Source organism: Micromys minutus, assembly GCF_963924665.1.
Source record: "Micromys minutus genome assembly, chromosome: X".
NCBI lineage: Eukaryota > Metazoa > Chordata > Mammalia > Rodentia > Muridae > Micromys > Micromys minutus.
The window spans coordinates 127,273,081-127,299,249 of record NC_137970.1 but is presented as its reverse complement, the minus strand read 5'-3'; the positions used below and the strand labels follow the sequence as shown (position 1 = coordinate 127,299,249).

General features: G+C 39.3%; 1 protein-coding gene and 1 pseudogene across 2 annotated transcripts; one reads left to right on the top strand and one right to left on the bottom strand.

Annotated features, from left to right (window-relative positions):
• Positions 1 to 5,415: 5,415 nt before the first annotated feature.
• Positions 5,416 to 6,354, top strand: LOC308415284 (olfactory receptor 10K1-like; the record flags this gene model as incomplete). Its single annotated transcript, XM_080910271.1, has 1 exon — positions 5,416 to 6,354. The coding sequence occupies one exon, from the start codon at positions 5,416 to 5,418 to the stop codon at positions 6,352 to 6,354; it is 939 nt and encodes a 312-aa protein (XP_080766397.1).
• Positions 6,355 to 13,341: 6,987 nt separating this feature from the next.
• Positions 13,342 to 19,837, bottom strand: LOC308414720 (annotated as a pseudogene). Its single transcript has 2 exons — positions 19,364 to 19,837; positions 13,342 to 13,599 (listed from the first exon to the last, which is right to left on the bottom strand). The product of its transcript is annotated as an uncharacterized misc_RNA (transcript).
• Between the last annotated feature and the right edge of the window lie 6,332 nt (positions 19,838 to 26,169).

Sequence of the window (26,169 nt, the reverse complement as noted above, 5' to 3'; positions counted from 1 at the left end):
AACTGCTTGGTGTTGGCATAAAAAAAGACAGACAGGTTGATCCATGGAATTGAATTGATGACCAAGAAATAAACCCACCTATCTACAGCCACTTGATTTTCAATTATACAAGGAGCCAGAAATTATACAATGGAAAAAAGAAAACATCAACAGATGGTGCTGGTCTACCTGGATGTCTACATGTAAAAGAATGCAAATAGATCCATATCTATCACCTTGCACAAAACTCAAGTCCAAGTGCAGCAAGGACCTCAACATAAAACCTGATACATTAAATTTTGTAGAAGGGCAAGTGGGGAATAACCTTGAATGAGTCAGAAGACCAACAGCTCAAGCACTAAGACCAATAATTAGTAAAAGGGACCCCATAAACTTGAAAAGCTTCTGTAAGGCAAAGGACACCATCAACAGAATATGATGGCAGCCTACAGATTAGAAAAAAGTTCTTCACCATTCACCAACCCTACAACCAACTGAGGAGTGATTTTATATATATTCTCAAAAATTTGATAGATTTTAATATTTCTCAATTTACTGTGCCTAACTATTAAAGTGTGTGGTACATTCATAGGCAAAAATTTATTTTTATTCTGTTTCCTCAACTCAGATTATCTTTATCTACCATTGCCAATATATCTCACAAAAGTTTCTACAAAACCACACATCAATTACTAGAACTTTTTAATAGTAAAATCCAGTATGTTAAATTGTTCCTACTATGAATTCTTTTCTACCATGGATTGCCCTGGGATGAAAATAACATTCAAAATGAAAGAAATGTGAAGGTCTAAGGAAGAGCAATGACATTATAAAAAAAAGGGGGGTCCAATTGTATCCATTAATCTATTAATCTTATTAGGAAAATTTGAAAGAGATTGAAGTCATAATTCTAACCTCTTTTCAGCCTCAGATGGAGGGGAGCTCTGGATGGTTTGTGGGGCCAGAGCTCTAAAATTTAAACCACTATCCATGTTCATTCACTGACTCCCGATGAAGTTTTTACTCTTTTTCATAGTTTATGACAAACATTCTTCATCCATAATTACCTCCAATCGGAAATTCTTTGATACTATGCTTTCAATCTTTACCAATCATATAACAGAATCATCTGTTGTATTTATCCTGTGAATGGCCTCACTGATAGCATAATTTGTAAACTGGCTACTTAACTTGTCTGCAACCTTGTTAATTTAAGGCACATTCATCTGGACTGATGCATGGTTCTTGGTACCAATGATGTGGTTGCATGTGGAACATTTTTATGGCACATATGGTCTGCAAGGTCACTTGCATCATTCTGCATGTCCAAGCCATGCCTTTTCCCTATAAATCTAGTGCAAGGGCAGAAAGTTCATGGTAAACTTTATATTCTAATTCTCTGGGATTCACTTTCACTGTTTCAAATCACCTAGCAATTTGCAAAGGCAGCAACCTCAGTATCGATATGTCATTTGAGGTCCCTTACTTTCAAAGTGTTAAGTTTATACTTAAAACCTAAGTTCATAAGGAGTGTTAGGTTCCATGTTTCTTGTTTTATGATGTACACAGGGGGCCACTCCCTGATATTGTCCAGAACCCAAGACTGCTGTCCCCTAACCCCAGAATGTTTGTTAGGCAGCTCCATTATGCCATTGTCAAGGTTCTGTAGTTCCTATTACCTACACTCTGTAATGATTGATGTAGTTCTGGCAACTGAAAAAAAAATAGATTAAAAATGGACGATTTGAGAGCCCTTTGCCCTTCCTATCAATTATAGAGAGCCATGAAATTCAGCAGAGTAGAAGTAAATACTTAGCGGGATATTAATCTCAAGCTTCATTGTCCATTTTTGGCCTAAGCCAAATCTTATGTTTTTATTTTATTTTTTTAGCTTCTCTTCAAATAAGTTCTGTTCACACTATGATCATTGAATAACAGTGGCTGCAGTTTCAGCAGATATGACTTATAAATAACATTGCCAATAGCTGTAGTATATTGGAGGTTTGTAAATGAAATAATAGCCATTGAGGTTTGAGTTTGGGTTCAGCTAGCTGTGTGACCTGGGGAAAGCAGTCCCCTTGGTGAATGGATCCCAGTACAGCCTCCTTTCTGACCTCTCCTAGGATTTTCTTCATTCTACCTTCACTGCTACTTAAAGCAAGATACAAACCAGGGCACCTATTGTAAAGACATGCTCTTCCTAAGATGACACATTCTTCTACAGACATCAGCTATACTTCTGAGGACTTCTCTCTATGTTCCAGACTAACAGCCTAGAAAGCTACTGTCTGGGCTCTGGGGAGCTGTGCTTCCAGGTCAGAGCCATTTGTTTTCTCCAGTGCTCTTAGAGCATGAACTCTTTGTTCTTTTCAGGTTTCACAACAGAAGATGGTAACAGGAAGATATTCAACAAGGCTGCTCCTCCGGTCAAACACACATCTGACTCTCCCCAGGTAACCTAGGCCTCTTCTCTAGGGGTGATCAAGAATGTGACAAAATATTAGGGGAAGATACCCTGGAAGTTTTCACAGTCTGGCAACTGCTCTGTGCCCTGGAATGTGCTTTGTAGAATCAAGAATAATAAGGAACCACTTATATCAAGTGTAAACAAAACCACTTAAATGTCAAAGTAATAAGAGACTGATTAGCTCTTAATTTATTGTTATTACATTTTTGTTTGTACATTGTCTACTATGTGTTGCTAATATGCAATTTTAATAAATTATAGTTCATTAATTTTCAATTCACTCAAAATATATGATGCAGTAACTAGAAAAATGAAGAAACTATTATGTACTAAAATAACCTCTCAGACATATTATTAATGGTCATATTATCACAATATGATCAGTCAGTATGCATACCATGATCTCACTTATTATATATATATAATGTATGACAATGTATATATTTGTCAGGATGTGCTGTATCTCTCTCTCTCTCTCTCTCTCTCTCTCTCTCTCTTTGTGTGTGTGTGTGTGTGTGTGTGTGTGTGTAGACAGAATCTCATGTATCCCAATCTAGCCTAGAAAACACTATACAGCTCATGCTGGCTTTGAAATCCAGATCATGCTCCCTAAAGCTTTCCAAGTACTCAGGCTACAGATGCATGTAATCATGACCTGAGAAATGGGTATTTGTATGCACAAAACAAAACAAAAGGGAGTATCTCTCACTAAGAATGGTCTGTCTTGGAGAGTAAAAGAGAGGGAGAAAAGGAGAGGACATTTTAATTGACTCATTACTTTAAAATACTTCGATCACATGTGATTTCTATTTTTAGAATTTTTGTGGTTTTATTATTTTTCAAGGTTGTGGCCTAATGAAAGTAAGATTCCCATATCTCTTTACACTGACATGAGAGTAAAGAGTAGAAAAGTGTAAAGTGTGGCAAAGCTAAAGCCAAGGGTATGCATCCAAAAACCAAAACAAAACTAAACAAAACTAAACAAATAAACAAAAAATTCAGACACTCAGAAGCACAATCTTATTCAGAGTTATCAAGGGTTAATGAAGAGGCTGTGGGGAGGCTGAGCATACAGAAGGTGAGAGGGTGGGCTGAGTCATATTAAGGAGGTTAAGTTCATGATATTTGGGGTTCCTATTGGGGAAATGGGCTGTTCACCTTGGCCTCTGCCAGTCTCTTCTTCAGGGCTTTTGTAACTACAGGTGGAGGAGATGGCTGAAGGGGGAAGCTTGTACTAGGATGGGCTCCATTAGGATACAGAAGTTTGAGCAAGGGCTTTTTGTAATATCTGTCTCAGGGCCAGTAACAGGAGCAGGCTCAAGGAGGGGGGTCACTCAGGGAAGAAGGCTGCGGTACTCTATTTTGAAGTAAAAAGTTGGCATGTTGCTCTGTCTCATGCACCTGTTGGTTAAATACACATCAAAATACTACTCAATATGGAGTATAAGTGGTTGCAATCAAAATCAATGTTCTTATTTCACTGGTGATACTTTGAGCCCCAGAAATGTCACATTCCCCCAAATGAACTCTTTAAGTACCAATTCAACTCTCACAAACTCCTTACTGCTTAAACATTTTAAGATTAGATTTATTGATTTTGTTTTATGTGCATGGGTATTTTGTCTGCATGTATATACACATACCATATACATGCCTGGTGTCCACTGAGGCCAGAAAACAGTGCTATATCTCATGGTACTTGAGTTATGGATGGTTATGAGTTGCCATGTGGGTGCTAAGAATGAAACCTGGGTTCTCTGCAAAAACAACAAGTGCTCTTAATCTCTGAGCCGCCTCTCCATTACCTCTTATTGATTTTTGATTTTTCTGAATACCTAGATTCCTTGGAAATCTTCCCCTTTTCTCATCCCTGTGATGGAAGGTAGCATAGGAAGAAATCAGAGAGTGACAATAAAGCTTTTTGTTTCTATTTCGGATCAAGGCAAGGAGAAAGTAAATTTCTCTGAAGTCCAGGAAACACATCAGACAAGACATTGTTCATTTAACCATCCACTGCCCCTGAGTCTATTCCAGTTCTGTCCTATACACTTTCTCTGCTCCTATTATGTGACATGGAACTGTGGAACATGCAAAAACGAGAAATTGATATTTATTCAGAAACTCAAAAGGTTAATGGGCTTACATGATATTTTGATGCTCCTAATATGTGCCAGTCATTATTTGAGAAGCAGAATGGAACACCATTCTTGCCATTCTGGAACGCATAGATGGGTAATACAGAAAGAAGAATAATCAAAGAATCTAGAAGTCAGTGGTGGACCACATGGTTATGGAAGCCTGGAGAGGTGTGGGAGCATAGAGAAAGGACTAATTCAACCAAGTTGGGATGTCCACGAATTGTTAAAGCATAGGAGAGAAAGCAGCTACTGTAAGTTATGTGGCTTTCCTCTCTGGCATCCTGTTCACAACCCATTGACTGCTGAAATCCTGGGGGGTTGGAGGTGGTAATAAAGAGATAACGATTTAAGTAATATAAAAATTTTAAAGTACCTAAGGTTAGCTAATTACACCTTACTTCCTACAGGATTCTTTACATCACTTCCAAGCCGTAACCTTCCAGGCCTAATCTCCATTTAAATCTTACTTAATATGTCCAGCTCAGCTTCTGATCCTACTTCGGCCAACTCTTCAAAATGTACAACATTTCTCTTAGAAGCATTGCATTAAGATCTAGCAAAAACAACTTTGTGTTTAGAGGCTGTGTGTGCCAGTTGAGCTTCATAACTCAACAGATGAATTAAAGTACTTTCATACAAGCAGTCTTTTATTCTATACCAAGAAAGGTTAGAATTCTGAAATTCTAGAATGAGAGCAAGGAATATGCCTGGAAGGCCAGACTAAATTCTCATCTGTGAACAGGGCTCTAGTATTTCTCATGGATAAAAAAAAAAAAAAATGCTAGAAAAATCTCCTTTCCAGTATAATAGTTCTACAAAGGAGAATAAAAGATGGAGCCATTGAAGACAAACCACACCTTAAGTTCTGAATTTATTATTTTAGGCTTTGGGGACCTGGCTGAACTACAGATCCTCTTTTTTGGACTCTTTCTAATTATGCATCTCATCACTCTAGCAGGCCATACAACTATTGTGCTCATCACTCTTATTGACACCTGCCTCCAGACACCTATGTATTTCTTCCTTCGGAACCTATCTGCCATTGAAATTTGCTACATATTAGTTATTGTCCCTAACATGTTGGCCAATTTTCTGTCCAGAAACCATCGAATGCCCTTCCTGGGATGTGCTCTGCAAATGCACCTTTTCATTGCTCTGGGTGGAGCAGAATGTTTCCTTCTTGCTGCAATGGCATATGACCGTTTTGTGGCCATCTGTAACCCCCTGCGTTACACACTCATCATCACCCGGGAACTCTGTTTGCAGATGCTGGCTCTGGCATGCATCAGTGGTTTCACACTTTCACTTACTCTTACCACGCTGATATTCCTCCTGCCCTTCTGTCAGTCTCATGTCATCAACCATTTCTTCTGTGACATTCCTGCTGTTCTATTCTTAGCCTGCTCTGATACTCAGGCAAATGAAATTGCAGTCTTCCTTGTATGCACGTTAATTCTGCTGATTCCCTTCTTGTTGATCCTGTTTTCCTATGGATTCATTATTGCTGCCATCCTCAGAATCCATTCAGCAGAAGGCAGGAGCAAAGCTTTTTCTACCTGTGCTGGCCACCTGCTGGTCTCTGTTATGCACTATGGCTGTGCAATATTCATCTACATTCGTCCCAAGTCCTGCTACACCCCAGAACAGGACAAAATTGTGTCCTTAATCTATACTAATATAACCCCAATGCTTTATCCTATGATCTATAGCTTGAGGAACAAGGAAGTCAAAGGTGCCCTCAGAAGATTTCTGGTGAACCACAACCAATAAGGTGGCAGCCCAGTCCAAGACAAGTTGAAAGGGAAGACACAACCCAACAACAGTAACCAGGCCCTTTTCAAACAATTCAGCTATCTCACTGAACACTTTGTATGCCTACGCTTTTGTTTGAGACTTTTCCGTGGTTCTTAGTACATGTGGAATTTACTGCTCACCTTTCTGAATTTGGAAAGATGAAAGGAATCTTAAAATTTTTATTTTAGGTATGGAAAATGTTTCAGAATTTTCTATGGCTTAGAGATTCACTAGACTATTCTTCATTTTTAGATGATTTTCTGTTCCCCACCATAGACAATTTCATCCATCACCAAGAACATAGCCAGAGATATGAACACTGATAATCAAGGTGACAAATTGACCTACATAAAGCTTCTCTGGCTGAATAACCAAGGAGAATATAAATATAAGAAACTTCCAGATCAAAACTAGATAAAGTGAAGAATTTGGAATAAATAAGCAGCACAGAAGCTGAATTTCTGTGCCACCAAATGATGGTGTAGACATTGCTTTAGCAACAATGAAAAGCAGCAGCACTAATATTACCAATGGAAGTATTGAGGAACTGCAATCTGCCTACAATATGATCCACCCTCAACTTCCCCACTATCCTCCCTAGGGCACCTCAGTATTGGATTTCTTTCCTTTATCTCTGGGCTAAATGATGCTTCATTGCTCACATCTTAGTAAAGGGCCAACCTGATTTTAAAGCCGTGCAAGCTGCCCATAACTGACCTAGCAGCTAAAGGAGGTGTCCCTTCTTTGTGACCACATGTGCTTACAGATTTTTAGTGCTGTTATTATTTGTGTGACTCTATTACCTTCCCAAGGGCTCCTTGAAGGTGAAAGCTATTATTAATTTCTATCATCCTAGCATCTAGACCATAGTGGGTACCTAAGAAATAGTTATTTAGCTGAACTATGAAATCCCATGAGCTTTGGAACAGGGATGTATTCAGATGTTAACTGATTGTAAACTTCTCTTTCTGTGTTGTGCTTGCATGTGTGTTTGTTTGTGTAAAGATACATGTGTTTGTGTGGATACATGCAAGGTAAAGTGCATGTATGTGGGTGTGGGTGTATGTGACTACATGCATTTATGTGCATGTAGAGGCCAGAGAAAAACCTCGGTATTCTCATTTCATATTCCTCATGTGCTGCCTATTTTATTTTACTTTATTTTATTTTTTGAGAAAAAGTAGCCAGCTAGGCTGAATGTCCAAGGAGCCCTAGTGATCCAGTCTATCTCTCCGGTTCTGGAGCTACAAGCACGTATCAATACGTTTGGAATCTTAAAATTCAGGTCCCTGTACTCATGCACTTTATTAATTAAGCTATCTCTTCTGCCTCTACAATTTTTAATAACCTTTCTGATTGATTGAAACATTGCCTATTCTGTATTCATAGTCCAGTGACAAAGGTTAGGTGTACTGATTATGAAAGAGTATTTGTTGATTCCATTCCCACCCCACAGACTGAATTACATGTTATGGATGCCATAAGTTCCTCTAGCATACACTTGGAAAAATATATAATTTGAATGAATGAGCTCTCATTTTTCTGGGCACTGGATTCAACACTGGAAATAGAAAAGTTGAAGACAAGGTCCCTCTTCTCAAGGAGCTAACAAATAAGCCTTGGCCATTAGACACTAACATAATCCATTTTTGGGGGGAGGGGGTTAAAAAAGCCCTTTTATAGAGCGGTTTTGAAACAAAACAAACCAAAAGGTTTACAAAAGAAAAGGATACAGAAATTGAATAACTTGCTTCATATGTCCCCAAGAGGAAAAAAAAAATAAAGGGGACAATACCAACATGCTCAACAATAAGGGGTTCTTTTCCTTATTTCTTAATACAAAATACAAGCAAAGGATACACATACTTAAAACAAAGTTCAGGAGCAGACAGCAGTCCTGGAAATCTTTCAGTCGGAGCAAGGCAGGAGTTTGTTGTTGTTGTTGTTTATGCAAACGCGTACAGACCAGGATATGTAAATGTATGAGATGAAGTATCCCATCAGACCATCACAAGTCTACCAAATGCATGCTGCATCTATAATTCATGAACATGATCAACAAAATCATGTTCACTTCAACTCGGTTTAAATTAAAGGGGGAAAAAAAGACCTTAAATAAAGTGGTTACATTCAAACTTTAGCTTCCTTAGTACCATGCTGCAGATTTTAGCACTGCTAAGGTATTGCAAGAATGCTCAACCCTCTTGTCTAATCATGTATCAAGCCACACCACAGTATGAAGAAAAGGATGCCAGGCTCTCAGCACATGGCCTAAGACAGGCCAGCTTAAGATTGGAGACTAAAATCAAGGAAGACCAGGAGGCTTTAGAACTGGCAAAGTAAGTCTAAAAGATGATTCAAGGCAAACTGATCATGGAGGCTGAGCAACCTGGCAAAGTCTTATGCCTTGCAGGAATGAAGCATGTAAGGTTTGCTGCAATATGCTCATGGTACATGGACTATCTAGAGCTCTTATTTACAAATCTTGTAACAAATACTTCCAGAGGAAAGGGGGGGGAATCATCAATTTCCAGAAGACAAGGGTTTAATTGCCAGACATTTACAAACACACACTCACACATACCCAAATCACACTTCAGGGTTTTATACATGCTATTTTTAGGGTATAACTGAGTACTATACTTCCCCAACCCTCCATAAAATATCAAAACAAAACCAGAAAAAAAAAAGACCAAACCAAACCAAAAAAATAACCCCAAACTGAAAAAACCCCGATCCCCCAAAGCAATTACCCCCTCAGAATCTAGAAAACCCCCTCACCCAATATACAAAGTGTCTGCACAACTGTGATGCTCTACAGCCACAGAGCATGCTCAGATGTTACCAGCTCATTGGTCATTGGCATGGCAACAAGTAGGCATATGGGATCCTCCTAGTGTTTAGTACAATCACACCACTGTGAATCAGGCTTTGAACAAAAGTATAATCTATGGATTTGATATTCAGAATCATGTATTTTCTCTTCTAAGACAAAGGGAAAAGGAGGTTCAAATAGTAATGTGGCCATTGGCAGCTTGACATCACAATACTCAAAAACAAAACAACTCCCCATCTTCAAGTAACTCTCAGCAACTTCTTCCAGTGAGAAAATGTCAATATTCTACCCTCAAGAGCAACCAGTGGCTTTAACTTCCCCTCCCCTTTGTTAAGAAGTGTGTACTGCTTGCTTCTGACCTCCATCCACACACCACGACGTGCCTGGCCTCCACTGTTTCCTACCCAGTCACAGGTGGGAATGTTTCTAGTGTGGCTTCTGGAGCTCCCAGGAAAGAGAACTTTCCAAACGGGTACTGATTCCACAGCAGCAACAAAGCTTTCTGTTGCTTCAAGTCTGCTCTGGCAGGGGCCCCTAAGCCTGAGTTTTGTTCACACTATTTCCTCTCCAACCTGCCACCTACATGTTTGTGGACATTAAAAATTTAAAAAGCCCATGTAAAAAAGTGTCACCTTTTATGGTGGCATTAATCCCAGCAGTGTGTGAGTGAGGGGGAAGGAGGACTCCCAGCCAGACTACAAAGTGAAACCAGGCCCCAAAAATAGTCAAGATCAGCTGGTTATATTTATCAAAAGTCCTTCTAGATTATAACCTCAAATTCCACTGATTTTTATGTGGAAGAAAATGCTATTTTGAACTAGTACCATATATAAGCATCGAAGACCAAAAAAAAAAAAAAAAAAAAAACTATTTTGAAGAGACATAACAAAACATGAGGTTAAGATGAGCCATGTAGCAAGTTTGAGGCCAGCCTGGGGTAAGGTGTTTGTGGGGGATTCTCACTCCCTTAGAAAAAGAAGCATTCACCCTACCATTAGTTTTCCTTTGTAAGGTTAATGTGGACGGGAGGTACTGAAAGCAGTTAAGGTTTCAGCAGATATTTAAAATTTACCCTTTGGGTCTTCTCTAACAAATCCCATCAGTGGTGGATGCTTGAAAGCAGCAGTAAATTGCCACTTGGCAATACAGAGGCTGCCATTTCTGACAGGGGGAGACAAAGGCTTTAACCAGAGCCTGGAGAACTAGAATGTAGTGTTAGCTGAGTTGCTCCATCTATTAAAGAGGTAAACCTAGCTAAGCACCTTCAAAAAACACCCCATTCCTGAGCACTGCAAATTAAGACAGTGAATATATTGCCACTGCGCTACAGGCATACTAGAAAGAAAGAAAAAGAGAGAGAGGACAGAGAGTAAGCCTTGGAGGTGCCGAGGGCCAGTCATTATGAACACACAGTCATGTCCTTATTAACCTAAGGGCTGAGCACCTGTTTCCAGTTGAGCACATTAAATGTCTCCCCATTTACATGCATGATCTGAAAGGAAGACCAGAGTGTTACAAACCACTAAAAAAAAAAAAGTGAAAACAAAGTTCCCTTAGAGCATGTGTGCTCACTTGAGACATCACTAACCCAACCGACCTGTAATTAGAAAATATATCTTCAATCTAATGAGTTGGTTTTAAAAGAGATTCTAAACAAGTACAATCTGACACACCTTTTGCACAAGTAACTTAGAAGGTAGTATTATTTTTCAATTATAGGTAGATAAAATCAGAGATATTAGTGCAGATTATTAAGGAGACTGTTAAAAAAATTAGGCTTAAGTTGAAAGAGACCCTACCCACAGATTTTCATGAAACATAACCCAAGGAAAACCCAAATGTCACTAGGAATGTAAGACTGAATTACAAACTCCAAAAAGGGAGAGATGCCTGGTGGAAATGGTGAGTCTCTTCTTTAAGGACAGGTTCCTGAGCAAACCCACCACAGCAAATAGAATAATCTGTAATACCCACGACATAGCTCACAACTGTATATCTCATAACAATAATCCAACTGCTTATGTTCAAGTTTCTATTTTTGGCCATGTTAATACTCATTTATTAGCAGTGCAGGGTTGAAATAACTCTCTGCCACTAGGTGTTTTGTTTATTTATTCATTTATTTATTTTAAAGCAGATCTAAGAATGTTTTTTAAAGTATCTTAAAAACCAGAGTAAAAATATTTCTTAAATAACCTTTTGTCCTATGAACACCTATAACAAAATGACATTGTCTGAGACAAACATGTCACTTAAAAAAAGCAAGGGAAAACCTTAGAACACATAGGTAAAGGAGAAAATTTTCTGAACAAAACACCAATGGCTCAAGCTCTAATGTCATAGATTAACAAATGGGACTTAATGAGATTGCAAAGTTTTTGTAAGGCTAAGGACATTGTAAAGAAAACAAAATGGCAGCCAACAGAATGGGAAAAGATCTTTACCAACTCCACATGAGATAGAGGCCTAATATCCAAGGTATACAAAGAACTCAAAAAGCTAGACACCAGAGAATCAAACAACTCTATTAAAAAATGGGGTACAGAGCTAAACAAAATGTTCTCAATTGAGGAATATCGAATGGCTGAGAAACATCTAAGGAAGTACTCGACATCCTTAGCCATCAGGGAAATGCAAATCAAAACAACTCTGAGGTTCCACCTCACACCAGTCAGATTGGCTAAGATCCAAAACTCAGATGACAGTAGACGCTGGCGAGGTTGTGCAGAAAAAGGAACACTTCTCCACTGTTGGTGGGGTTGTAAACTGATACAACCACTCTGGAAATCAGTCTGGCGATTCATCAGATAATTGGACATAGTACTACCTGAAGATCCAGCTATTCCACTTCCGGGCATATACCCCAGAGACACTCCAATATACCACAAAGATACATGTACCACAATGTTCATAGCAGCTCTATTTATAATAGCCAGAAGCTGGAAAGAACCCAGATGTCCTTCAGTAGATTAATGGACACAAAAATTGTGGTACATTTACACAATGGAGTACTACTCAGCCATCAGAAACAATGACTTAACCAAATTCTTAAGAAAATGGCTGGATTTAGAGAATATCATCCTGAGTGAGATAACCCAGTCACAAAAGAACAGACATAGTATGCAGTTACTGATAGTGGGATACTAACCCCAGAGGCTCGGACTGCCCCAGAAACAACTCACAGACTGTGTGAAGTTCAAAAAAAAAAGAAAGGAAAAGAAAAGAAAAGAAAACAAATACATCATGTTCAATCCTTACACACCAAGAAAACGTTGACTAATTTTGGGTTACACCCTGTTTTACATGTACTTTTTGCTCATTGTAACTAGTAAGACCTTAATGCAGAGTATCAAACCTTAAAAAATAAAAATAAAAAAACGAAGCACTGACACAATTGTATTTGTATACATTTATGCAAAAATATTTAAATTTTTTCTTTTATCTTTGTTTTTTTAAATAAAGTTAAAAAAAAGACAAAAGAACCCACTGACTCTGAATCTCTTTGGGAACAATAAATATAATATGTTCCAGAAATGCCATTCCTTCTGCACCCAGGGAAATAACTCAGTACCGAGTTACCAATCCAGAATTCATGTTCACCTCCCAACTGCTTCACTAGTACAAAGTTAGAGTTGTGATTCTTTTTGACATTTACAGTTTAGACATATAATCTCATGTTAAATAACAACTGGTCTGTCAAAAGGACAGGAAAAGGAAGAACAATTGTTTAATTAAAACCTTTGTAGTTGTTTTGTTTTTGATTATTGTTGAAGCTGCTATTCTCTAGCAAGAAGCAGTTTCCATAGCATCCACCTAAAATCTTACTGCTTCACAGCTGTGTCATTCCTTCCCTCCATTAAAGACACAAAGATAAAACAGTCAATCAGTGATTAATTGACATGGCTTTCCTGGGGTGAGCAGATTGGCAAAGAAAAGACTGAGACAAAATGGCAACTTAAACATGTCATCATACAAGGGTTTGAGATAGATAGATGATAAAGAAAAACATGATTCTAGACAAATGAGATAGCACTGAAAGTCCATGTGTCAAGCCACAGCCCAAACCGTGTCCTACGTAGGTTTCCTTTTTTGTTGTTTTTAATAAAACCTCTCCCCAGATATCACTTTTAATCTTCCCCAGATGCAGCTTCATCTTCAGACCCCTCATCTTCAGACTTCTCGAGTGGAGGGCTTGCAGACATCTTCTTTTCTGGAGGGCTGTCTGCTTCCTCATCCTCTTCTTTGGGAGAAGGAGTTTTTTCCTTTGATTCCTTTGAAGCCATGGGACAGCCCACTTTCCCTTTGCCTCTCACTGGACTTGGCATCATTGTAGCCTTTAGACTAGGTTTGGGCATTTTCTTTTCTTTTCTCTCAGGTTTGGACTTCTTTTTTTTATTAAATGACTTTATTTTACAAAACAAAGATAAATGTACAGATTTTAAACATTTTTTGCTTAAAATTATACATTTTTGTTAGTAATGTTTTTTCAAACATTGAAATAATTTTTACATAAAACCATGTGAATATATTTTTTTCGTCAGAACTTGATTTTTTTCAAGGGCTTGACAGTATGCATTGAAACCTAATAGTTACAATAAGCGTAAAGTACATGTAAAACAAAACAGAACATGGAAATAGTCAAAGTCTTCTTGTTTTATAAATATATGTATATTTTTTTTTTGTTTTCTTTATTTCTTGGACTTCATACAGTCTGTGAGTTGTTTCTGGGGGAGTGCAAGCCTCTGGGGTTAGCATCCCACTATCAGTGACTGCATATTATGTCTGTTCTTTTGTGACTGGGTTATCTCACTCAGGATGATATTCTCTAGATGCAGCCATTTTCTTAAGAATTTGGTTAAATCATTGTTTCTGGTGGCTGAGTAGTATTCCATTGTGTATATGTACCACAATTTTTGTATCCATTCATCTTCTGAAGGACATCTGGGTTCATTCCAGCTTCTGGCTATTATAAATAGAGCCGCTATGAACATTGTGGTGCATATATCTTTGTTGTGTATTGAAGTGTCTCTGGGGTATATGCCCAGAAGTGGAATAGCTGGGTCTTCAGGTAGTACTATATCCAATTTTCTGAGGTATCGCCAGACAGACTTCCAGAGTGGTTGTATTAGCTTGCAACCCCACCAACAGTGGAGAAGTGTTCCTCTTTCTCCGCAGCCTCGCCAGCATCTGCTGTCATCTGAGTTTTGGATCTTGGCCAATCTGACTGGTGTGAGGTGGTATCTCAGGGTTGTTTTGATTTGCATTTCCCTGATGGCTAAGGATGTCGAGCACTTCCTCAGGTGTTTCTCAGCCATTCGGTGTTCCTCAACTGAAAACGTTTTGTTTAGCTCTGTACCCCACTTTATAATAGGGTTATTTGATTCTCTGGTGTCTAGCTTTTTGACTTCCTTGTACACCTTGGATATTAGGCCTCTATCTGATGTGGTGTTGGTAAAGATCTTTTCCCATTCTGTTGGTTGCCGTTTTGTTTTCTTAACGATGTCTTTAGCCTTACAGAAACTTTGCAATCTCATTAAGTCCCATTTGTTAATCTTTGATCTTAGAGCTTGAGCCATTGGTGTTTTGTTCAGGAAGTTTTCTCCTGTACCTATGTGTTCTAAGGTTTTCCCTACTTTCTCATCTAATAGTTTCAGTGTATCTGGTTTAATGTGGAGATCTTTGATCCACTTACACTTGAGCTTTGTACAAGGAGATAAGAACGGGTCTATTTTCATTCTTTTTCATGCTGAGTGCCAGTTGGACCAGCACCATTTGTTAAATAGGCTGTCCTTTTTCCATTGAATGTTTACTGCTCCTTTGTCAAAAATGAGGAGACCATATACATGAGGGCTTATTTCTGGATCTTCTATTCTATTCCATTGATCCACATGCCTATTTCTGTACCAGTACCATGCAGTTTTCAGCACAATTGCCTTGTAATATAGCTTGAGGTCAGGGATAGTGATTCCCGCAGATGTTTTTTTGTTGTTGAGGATGGATTTCACTATTCTAGGTCTTTTGTTATTCCATATGAAATTGCACATTGATCTTTCCAATTCCATGAAGAACTGGGTTGGAATTTTGATGGGGATTGCATTGAATCTGTAGATTGCTTTTGGTAGGATGGCCATTTTTAAGATGTTGATTTTTCCAATCCATGAGCATGGGAGATCTTTCCATTTTCTGAGATCCTCCTCAATTTCTTTCTTTAGAGGTTTGAAGTTCTTGTCATACAGGTCCTTCACTTGCTTAGTTAGAGTCACACCAAGGTATTTCATAGTTTTTGTAACAATTGTGAAGGGTATCTTTTTCCTAATTTCTTTCTCCACATGTTTGTCCTTTGAGTACAGGAAGGCTACTGATTTGCTTGAGTTAATTTTGTATCCAGTCACTTTGCTGAACTTGTTTATCAGCTGTAGGAATTCTCTGGTGGAATTTTTGGGGTCACTCAAGTACACTATCATGTCATCGGCAAAGAGTGATGTTTTTACCTCTTCCTTTCCGATTTGTATCCCCTTGATCTCCTTTTGCTGTCTAATTGCTCCAGCCAGGACTTCCAGTACTATGTTGAATAGGTAGGGGGAGAGTGGGCAGCCTTGTCGAGTCCCTGATTTTAGTGGGATTGCTTCAAGTTTCTCGCCATTAAGTTTGATGTTGGCTGTTGGTTTGCTGTATATAGCTTTTATTATGTTTAAGTATGGGCCATGGATTTCTGTTCTTTCCAGGACTTTTAACATGAAGAGGTGTTGGATTTTGTCGAATGCTTTCTCAGCGTCTAGTGAGATGACCATGTGATTTTGGTCTTTGAGTTTGTTTATATGGTGGATTACGTTGATGGATTTCCTTATGTTAAACCATCCCTGCATCCCAGGGATGAAGCCTACTTGGTCATGATGAATGATGGTTTTGATGTGTTCTTGGATTCGGTTTGCAAGGATTTTGTTGAGTATTTTTGCATCAATGTACATAAGTGAGATTGGTCTGAAGTTCTCTTTCCTTGTAGGGTCTTTGTGTGGCTTAGGTACGAGGGTTATTGTAGCCTCAAAAAATGAGTTGGGTAATATTCCATCTGATTCTATCTTTTGGAATAATTTGGCGAGTATTGGTGTTATATCCTCAATAAAAGTCTGATAAAATTCTGCACTGAACCCATCTGGACCTGGGCTTTTTTTGGTTGAAAGGCTTTTGATGACTTCTTCTATTTCTTTAGGTGTTACAGGGTTATTTAACTGGTTTACTTGGTCTTGGTTTAACTTTGGGACCTTGTATCTGTCTAGGAATTCATCCATTTCCTCCAGATTTTCCAGCTTTGTTGAATATAGGCTTTTGTAGTAGGATCTGATGATTTCTTGAATTTCCCCAGTTTCAGTTGTTATGTCCCCACTTTCCTTTCTGATTTTGTTAATTTGGATACTCTCTCTTTGCCCTCTAGTTAGTCTGGCTAGGGGTTTATCAATCTTGTTGATTTTCTCAAAGAACCAACTTTTGGTTTTGTTGATTTTTTCAATGGTTCTTTTTGTTTCTATTTGGTCTATTTCTGCCCTAATTTTGATTATTTCTTGCCGTCTACTCTTTTTGGGTATATCTGCTTCCTTTTGTTCTAGGGCTTTTAGCTGTGCTGTCAGGTTGCTGATGTGAGCTCTCTCCAGTTTCTTTTTGGAAGCACTTAGGGCTATGAGTTTTCCTCTCAATACTGCTTTCATTGCATCCCATAGGTTTGGGTATGTTGTGTTTTCGTTTTCGTTGAATTCTAGAAAATCCTTAATTTCTTTCTTTATTTCTTCTTTGACCCTGCTATCCTTTAACAGAGCATTGTTTAGTTTCCCTGTTTATGTGGGCTTTTTGTTGTCTTTGTTCTTGTTAAAGACCAGCCGTAGACCATGGTGATCTGAGAGGATGCATGGGAGTATTTCAATCTTCTTATATCTATGGAGGCTCGTTCTGTGTCCAATTATGTGGTCAATTTTCGAGCAGGTGCCATGGGGTGGTGAGAAGAAGGTGTATTCTTTTACTTTGGGATAGTATGTTCTGTATATATCTATTAATTCTAGTTGGTTCAAAGTCTCTGCTAGTTTTGCAGTGTCCTTGTTCGGTTTCTGTTTCCCTGATCTGTCCATTGGTGAGAGTGGTGTATTAAAGTCTCCCACTATTATTGTGTGGGGTGAAATGTATTTTTTGAGCTTTAGTAGGGTTTCTTTTATGAATGTGGGTGATTTTTTATTTGGAGCATATATGTTAAGGATTGAGAGTTCCTCCTGACAGATTTCACCGTTAATGAGTAAAAAGTGTCCTTCCTTATCTTTTTTGATAACTTTTGGTTGGAAATTTACTTTATTCAATATTAGAATAGCCACTCCAGCTTGCTTCTTGGAGCTGTTTGCTTGGAAGTTTTTTTCCCACCCTTTTACTCTGAGATAGTGTCTGTCTTTGTCTCTGAGATGAGTTTCCTGTATGCAGCAAAAGGCTGGATTTTGTTTATGTATCCAGTCTGATAGCCTATGTCTCTTTATTGGGGAGTTGAGACCATTTATGTTAATAGATATCAAGGAATAGTTGTTTCTGTTTCCTGCCATTATTGCTTTTTTGGGTTGAGTTGTGTCTGTGTTTTTTTCTTCTTTTAGTTTTCTTGTTTAGGAGTTTTCTTGTTCTTACTAGGCTGTATTTTCCCTCATTGTATTGGGTTTTCCATCTATAATTCGTTGTAGTGCTGGGTTTGTGGTCAGATATTGTGTGGATTTTGATTTGTATTGAAATATCTTCGTCTCTCCATCGATGGTGATTGATAGTTTTGCTGGGTATAGCAGCTTGGGCTGGCACTTGTGCTCTCTTAAGGAGTGCATGATGTCTGTCCAGGCTCTTCTAGCTTTCATAGTCTCTGTTGAGAAATCAGGTGTGAGTCGGATTGGCCTGCCTTTATATGTTACTTGACCTTTTTCCCTTAATGCTTTTAGTATTCTTTCTTTACTTTGGGCGCTTGATGTTTTTACTATGATGTGTCGGGAGGTATTTCTTTTCTGGTCCAACCTATTTGGAGTTCTGAAGGCTTCTTTTATGCTCGTGGTCATCTCATTCTTGAGGGTAGGGAAGTTTTCTTCTATGATTTTGTTGAAGATATTTACTGTGCCCCTTAGTTGATACTCTTCTCCCTCTTCTATTCCTATTATCCTTAGGTTCGGTCTTCTCATTGTCTCTTGGATTTCCTTGACATTTTGGGTTAGGAGCTTTTTGTTTTTTGCATCTTCTCTGGCTGTTTTGTCTATGTTTGCAATGTTGTCTTCTGCCCCCGAGATTCTCTCCTCGATCTCTTGTAATCTATTGGAAATGCGTGCTTCTGTGACTCCTGATTTCTTTTTTTGGTGTTCTGACTCTAGGGTTATCTCTTTTAGTGTTTTCTTTCTTGTGTCAATCTCTGTTTTAATTTCCCTCTTCCATTCCTTTATTTCTTTGGTTCTGTTTTCCTCTCGTTCTTTGAGTTCTTTGAGTGTTTTTCTTGTTTCTTCTTTAAAAGCTTCTGAATCTTTTTGCTTTTCCTCCTTTTCTTGTTTAAGTAACTCTATCAGTGTCTTGAGGCATGATTTCAGGTCTGTGTCTTTTTTTTTCTGGAGTGTTTGGAGTTCCGATGTTTGCTGTTATGGGAGAGCTGGGCTCTGGTGTTGCTAGATTGTCTTGGTTTCCTTGGGATATACTCTTTCTCTTTCCTCTTGCCATTTTGTTGTCAGTGATATGTTCTTACCTTTCCCTTGTATCTGGTCTGTGACCCTGGTTCTCCACTGGTTGAGGTGTCAGATGGGTCGAGCCCTGTTTTATGCCTCAGAGTCGTCGGGTGTGAGCAGAAGTTCCAACATTCTGTTTCTGTTTGCTGGATCAGGCATGGCAGGGCAGGGCAAGGCAGGGGGTGCACTTTCCTTGTGTACTCCACAGAGATCTCTCTGCTCCCCTGTGGTCTAGGTCTCCCACTCACCAGTTGCTCAGCCTCTATGAGCCGCCGTTCCGCGTGGCAGGTAGGCCAGGCTCTGCTCTGCGTCTGGAAGTCGCCTCTGGGTGGAAACAGAAGTTCTAATTTTCTGCTCCCAATCGCAGTTGCTCAGCCTCTATGAGCCGCCGTTTCGCCTGGCAGGTAGGTCAGGCTCCGCTCTCAGGTTTGGACTTCTTAATCATCTTTTTGTTTTTCTTTTTTGAACTGCCATAATCGCTGTCATTGTCGTCTTCCATTAGGAAATCTTTGTCGCTGCCAGAATTCTCCTGGAACGGTGCCTCATCGTCTTCTTCTGGCTCTTCTTCACTGCCAACATCTTCTAAGAGCATCTCTCTCTGCTTAGAAGCTGCTTTAGATGCTGCCTGCCTTTGCTGGCGTACATTTTTATGATCATCCTTTTTATCTTCACTGTCTTCTGCTGAGTGAGAATCATCCTTCTTGTTCTTCACATCTTTTTCTTCTGAGTCGTCACTGTCTTCTTGTGAATTTTTCCCAGATCGCCTCTTATTTTTAGCCTCTCAGGGGGGAGATGACCGAATCTTCTTAGCAGGAGGGCCTGAATCTCTTCCATAATCTTCATCTACATCATCTGATTCCTGAAACTGCAAGTTATCAACGAACTTCCTATTTCTAACAGGCTGAGACATGTTCGCTGTCGAGGCGTGACCAAATTGAGGAGCTGAGGACCAGGACCCCCCTCCCCGCGCACTCGGCCCCCCCACCCCTGCTTCGGCCGACAGGGCCGCTGCTGCCGAGCCTTGAGCTACTGGCATCTCAGAGTCTGGGGCTGCTTGTTTCGGGTCCCTGGATCTGACGAGCTTCCCGCTTCCCCGTCTCTTCAAAATGGATCAACACAATCCATTTTAATACAATAGTTACTTCGTATTTGTTCATTCATCCCAACAAATGTAGTAACTCTCACTTGTGTCAAGTAGGAGAGAGTTTTGTCCCTTGACGGACCCTTCATTGAACAAATAAAAATGACCATGACCAACTTTCTCTGGACTTTTTATTCAATTAATAATTATTTTTTGTATGTATTGAACTGAAAACGCATTTCTAAATAATACATGGAACAGACAGTCTGTGGATACCATTTATCTACAGTCTTGCTCAACATTTTCAATTTACTCCTCCTACCACCACTGACATAATGCCTAAATGATGAGTCTGCCCTCAGAAGCACCAAAGAGTCAGAGACTGAGTTAGTATATCTAGAAGGGCAATAATAATGAACAAGGTAGCTTTGTAGGGAAAAGAATACTCCACATCCTGGTCAAAGTAACATCATTTTTCAGCAGGTCACGATTTAGTTGTTCTGTATACTGAGGCTATGTGCAGACTTCAGCAAACAAAGCTAATTGCATGATAGTTTGACAGTGTATACTGAAACCTTTGAAATTTCTGATGTGGACAAAGACTCTTTAGGAATGATAAACAAATTCAGCCATGTGGCAGAATACAGAATCAACTTGTACAAAGGAATGGCTTTTCTTATATGCCACCAACAAACATAAAGAAGGGGGTCATGGAATACTCACATTCACAATAGCTTCAGAGAAAATAAAATATCTAGGCATGAAACTAACCAAGGAAATGAAGGACTTCTACAATAAAAACTTTAAACCTGTGAAGAAAAAGATAAAAACACTAGAAAATAGAAATAGTGAAAGACCCCCGAATTGGGGAAGCCCCTCACTCTAGTACCAGGAAAGCGTGAACCCAAGAACTCACAGAGAGCCTATCTTGCTGCAATCAGGCAAGAGGTTTATTGGGGGGGGGGGGGGAAGGGAGGAGACCAGAGCTCCAGGGACAACACATATCTCACTCAGGAAATAGAGGAGTCGACCCAGAACTCAATTAGGGGGACATATTTATAGGAAAAATTATATTCGAAGTTAGCAACAAGCACATAACAATTTCATTGGTTTATTCAAATTGGCACACTCTGCCTACGTTGGACACGATTCAACTCTAAGGTACTCTATTTTGGGGCACACTGACCTTGTACTAGTTTTTCTCAGGACTGCAGAGCCAGACCTTATTGAGACTAGATGGTCTGGGTTGGGCCATTTCTTTGAACATATTACTTTGTTCTTAGCCTTGAGACATACTTGTCCTCAAGGCAGGGTTAATGGGGCTAGCTTAAAATTTTAACTCGTTCAATAGAAAGGCATACCATGATTGTGGATTGACAAATATTTTTAAAATGGTCATTTTTGTCGGATATTCTCTGTATTTATAATTCAGATGTTATTTATTCCCTTTCCCCCAATCACATCCCCCTCCCTATCCCATTTCCTCCATGAAGGTGCTCCTTCTCCCAACCACCCTCTTCCCCCCAGCACCTTGGCATTCCCCTACACTGGGAAAACAAGCCTTTGCTGGACCAAAGGACTCTCCTCCCATTGATGCCAGAGAATGGTATCCTCTGCTGCATGTGAACCTGGGGCCATAAGTCTCTCCATGCGAACTCACTGGTTAGTGTTTTAGTCCCCGGGAGCTGTGGTGGGTTTGGATAGCTGATCATTTTGTTCTTCCCATGGGGTTGCAGACCCTTTCAGTTCCTCCAGTGCTTTCTCTACCTCCTTCATTGGGTTCCTCATGTTCAGTCCGATAGTTAGCTTCAAGCATCCTCCTCTGTATCAGTATGTCTCTGGCAGAGCTTCAAGAAGCATCTATATCAGGTTTCTGCCAGTAAGCACTACTTGGCATCAGCAATAGTGCTTGGGTTTAGTGGCTGCATATGGGGTGTATCCCTAGGTGAGGCAGTCTCTGGATGATCTTTACTCCAATTCCTGCTCTTTGATTTGTCCCTTTATTTCCTCCCATGAGCATTTTGTTCTCCCTTCAAAGAAGGACTGAGGCATCCACCTTCTGGCCTTCCCTTTCTTTGAGCTTTATAATTTCTGTGAATTGTTTCTTGTGTATTCAGACTTTTTTTGGGGGGTGTAGGGGGTTAGGATCCGCTCATAAGTGAGTACATACCTTGAGTGTTCTTTTGTGACTGGGTTACCTCACGCAGGATGATAGCTTTATAGTCTACTCTAAGAATTTCATGAAGTCATTGTTTTTAATAGCTGAGTAGTACTCCATTGTGTAAATGTACCACAATTTCTGTATCCATTCCTCTGTTGAAGGACATCTGGGTTCTTTCTAGCTTCTGGCTATTATAAATAAGGCTGCTTTGAACATGGTGGAACATGTGTCCTTGTTAGATGTTTGCCTACCCCAAACTTATATGCCACATAATTGCCTGAGTGTACAATAATAAGAGGCTTTTAACACAATTGGCTGCCAACTTCTCTAGCCTACCAAATCTTGTTTATCTTTTGAAGTTTACTTTGCTCAGATTATCTTGTTCCTGAGTACAGGGACAGATGTTCTGAAAATATCTTATAATCGGAGCCCCACCTGTGTTGCCTTTATTTGAGTCACCCTCAGGGTTATAAGGTAAATCTTCACTAGGGCCAAATAAGGATGTCTCCCTAGAGGTTGGGGGGAGGGGGTAGTACGCTCAGGATGTTCTTGAGGAAGCTTAGAAGCAGTACTCCTTGGGAAAAGCATAAAAAAATTCCATCAATCCAATATCTCAAGTGGTACATATATTAAAAGCCCCACCCATGCATGCAACATATTTAGATCAAGACCAAAAGTAGAAGACTGTAGGGTATCTCTCTCGACTCAGCTTTGCAGGATTTCGTGAAGCAGCTCTGCTGGTTTCATGACATTCAGTGTTCCCATTAGATATGGGTATGACACAGATGCCTATAAATGATCTTGTCTTGGTTTAGTTTTGTCAGGTTACTCGCTTCTGAAAATTCATCTTTTCTTTTTAACCTCTTTCAGTTAAGTGAAATGTAAGATAAAGTTATATTCTAATAAATCTCTGAATTTAATTAGTATCTTTATAATGTTTCCCCTTTGATTTTTAATTTTATTAATGTATGTCTTGTCTCTTACTTTTTGTTAGACTTATGGAAATGGTTTATATTTTCAAAGAATAAAATCTTTGTTTTACTGATTTTTTGTTTCTATTTTATTAATTTCAGTACTACTATTAATTATTTCTCTTCATCTACTGCTGGTCAGGTCAATCAACCTGGGAACCATAACTGGGAAAGTGAGGATGATTATAAGATAGGCAGAAAGAAGATGCAAGAGACAGAGATGGGAGGGCTGCTGGTGAATACAATGCCAGAGAACAAGTGTATTTTTTCAGTGCCCTTTAAAGGCAAGCAACACACAAAGCATGACCAATTCCAGGAAGATAAATAATGACCACAAATACTTACATGGTGAATTTATGATACACAGTATCTATGTTTGACTAAGGCCATTTCCTTCAGGCTAGGACAGTCTCTCAAGGATGTATGGATAAGCAGAGGAACTTGTCAGGGTATAAAAACAAAGACAATGTTGATTGGGTTGTATGGTTTCTTGGTGATTACCTTCTTGAGTTCTTCTTCATATATATTGGATATTAGCTCTCTATTGGATGTGGGGTTAGTGAAGACTTTTCCCCAAACTTTAGGTTGCTGATTTGTTCTATTGGCTATGTTCTATGCCTCACAGAAACTTTCCAGTTTCATGAAGTCCATTTATCAATTCTTGGTCTTAGACCCTGAGCCACTGAAGTACTGTTTAGGAAACTTTCCCCGTTGCCAATGAGTTTGAGGTTCTTTCCAACTTTCTCTTCTATTAGATTCAGTGTATCTGGTTTTATGTTGAGGTCCTTAATCCACTTGGACTGAGCTTTGTGCATGGTGACAAATATGGACTATTTTCATTTTCTTTACATATACATTGCCAGTTAGACCAGCACCATCAATTGAAGATGCTTTCTTTTTTCCATTGTATATTTTTGGCTTCCTTGTCAAAGATCAACAGAGAACTCTCAAATGGCTGAAAAGCCCTTAAAGAAACGTTCAAAGTCCTTATTGATCAGGAAAATGAAAATCAAAACGGTCCTGAAATTCCACCTCAACACCAATCAGAATGGCTAAGATGAAAACCTCAGGTTACATCACGTTAGGGAGAATGTGGAGAAAGAAGAATACTCCTCTATTGTTGGTGAAATTGCAAACTGGTAAAAACCACTCTGGAAATCAATCAGGAGGTTTTTCAGACAATTGGAAAACTCTCTACCTGAAGACCCAGCTAAACCATTCTGGGGCATATACCCAAAAGATGCCCCACTATGCAACAGGGGCACATGTTTCACTATGGTCATAGCAGCCTTATTTGTGATATCCACAAGCTGAAAACAACCCAGATGTCCCGCAGCAGAAGAATGGATACAGAAAATGTAGTTCATTTACACAATTGAGTACTACCCAGCAATTAAGAACGAGGAGATCCTGAGTTTTGCAGGCAAATGGATGGAATGAAAAACTATCATCCTGAGTGAGATAAGACCCAAAAAGATATGCATAGTGAGTACTCATCCATAAGTTGATATTACTCAGGATACAATCCACAGAACTCCCTTTCGGTCTGAACTTGTGCCCTGAGCAGACCTTGGATGCTGATTCCACACCAATTCCCACAACACCTATAAAAAGACTATCTCCCAGGTTCTCTAACATACCCAGGATCACAGGATCACAGATGACCTGAAAGGCCCAGGGTCACAGGATCACATAGGAAGCTCAACTCTCAGGAGATTGAACACAACCAGGACCACTGGAGCTCTCACACACTCAAGATCACACAGTTGCAGCCACAATGTCTTTCCTACCACCCAGTGTAATTGGGACCCCCACAGGAATCAGGGAAATGCAAAACCTGCCCAGCCAGAGGAATGGGTTACTTTCAGCTTATACCAGTGCCTGGAGCAAACTCAGGCCTCTGGACCCCACCCACTCCTGCAACACCCAGAGAAAGCTTGATTCCCAGGAGCTCTGACAAAACATGGCCCAAGGAGAACACAGGTAAACACATAGACCCATTAAAGTAGAAACTTAAAAAAAATTCCTTAAAAAATTACAAGAAAATACAACCAAATAGGTAAAGGAATTGAACAAAAACTGTCCAGGATCTAAAAACAGAGATAAAAACAATAAAGACATCACAAAGGGAGACAAGCCTTGAGATAGAAAACCTAGGAAAGAGATCAGGAGTCAGAGATGCAAGCATCACCAACAGAATACAAGGGATGGGAGAGAGAATCTCAGGGACAGAAGATACCACAAAAAACATGACCCAGCTTTTTACTACATATAGAAAACACACATCAGTGACAAAGACAGACTACTTCAGAGTAAAGGGTTGGAAAATTTTTTTTCCAAGCAAATCGTCCCAAGAAACAAGCTGGAGCAGACATTCTAATATTGAAAATAACCAACTAAAAGTTATCAAGAAAGAAGGAAGAACACTTTATACTCACCAAAGGAAAAAATCTACCAAGATGAATCCTCAATTCTGAACATCTATGTTCCAAATTCAAGGGTACCCACATTCATAAAAGAAACTTTACAAAAGCACAAAGCACACATTGCACCACACACAATAATAGTGGGAAACTTCAACACCCCACTCTCATCAATGGACAGATCATGGAAGCAGAAACTGAACAAGGACACAGTGAAACTAACAGAAATTATGAGCCAAATGGATTTAACAGACATCTATAGCACATTTCACCTTAAAACAAAAGAATATATATTCTTCTCAGCACCTCATGGTACATTCTGTAAAACTGACCACATAATTGGTCACAAAACAGGCTTCAACAATTACAAGAAGATTGAAATAATCACATGGCTCCTATCAGAACATACGGACTAAGACTGGTCTTCAATAACAACAAGAGCAGAAAACTCATATACACATGGAAGGTGAACAATGCTCTTTACTCAATAATAACATGGTCAAGGGAAAAAATTTAAGACTTTTAGAATTTAATGATAATGAAGCCACAATATACCTAAACTTATGGGAAACAATGAAAGCAGTGCTAAGAGGAAAACTCATAGCT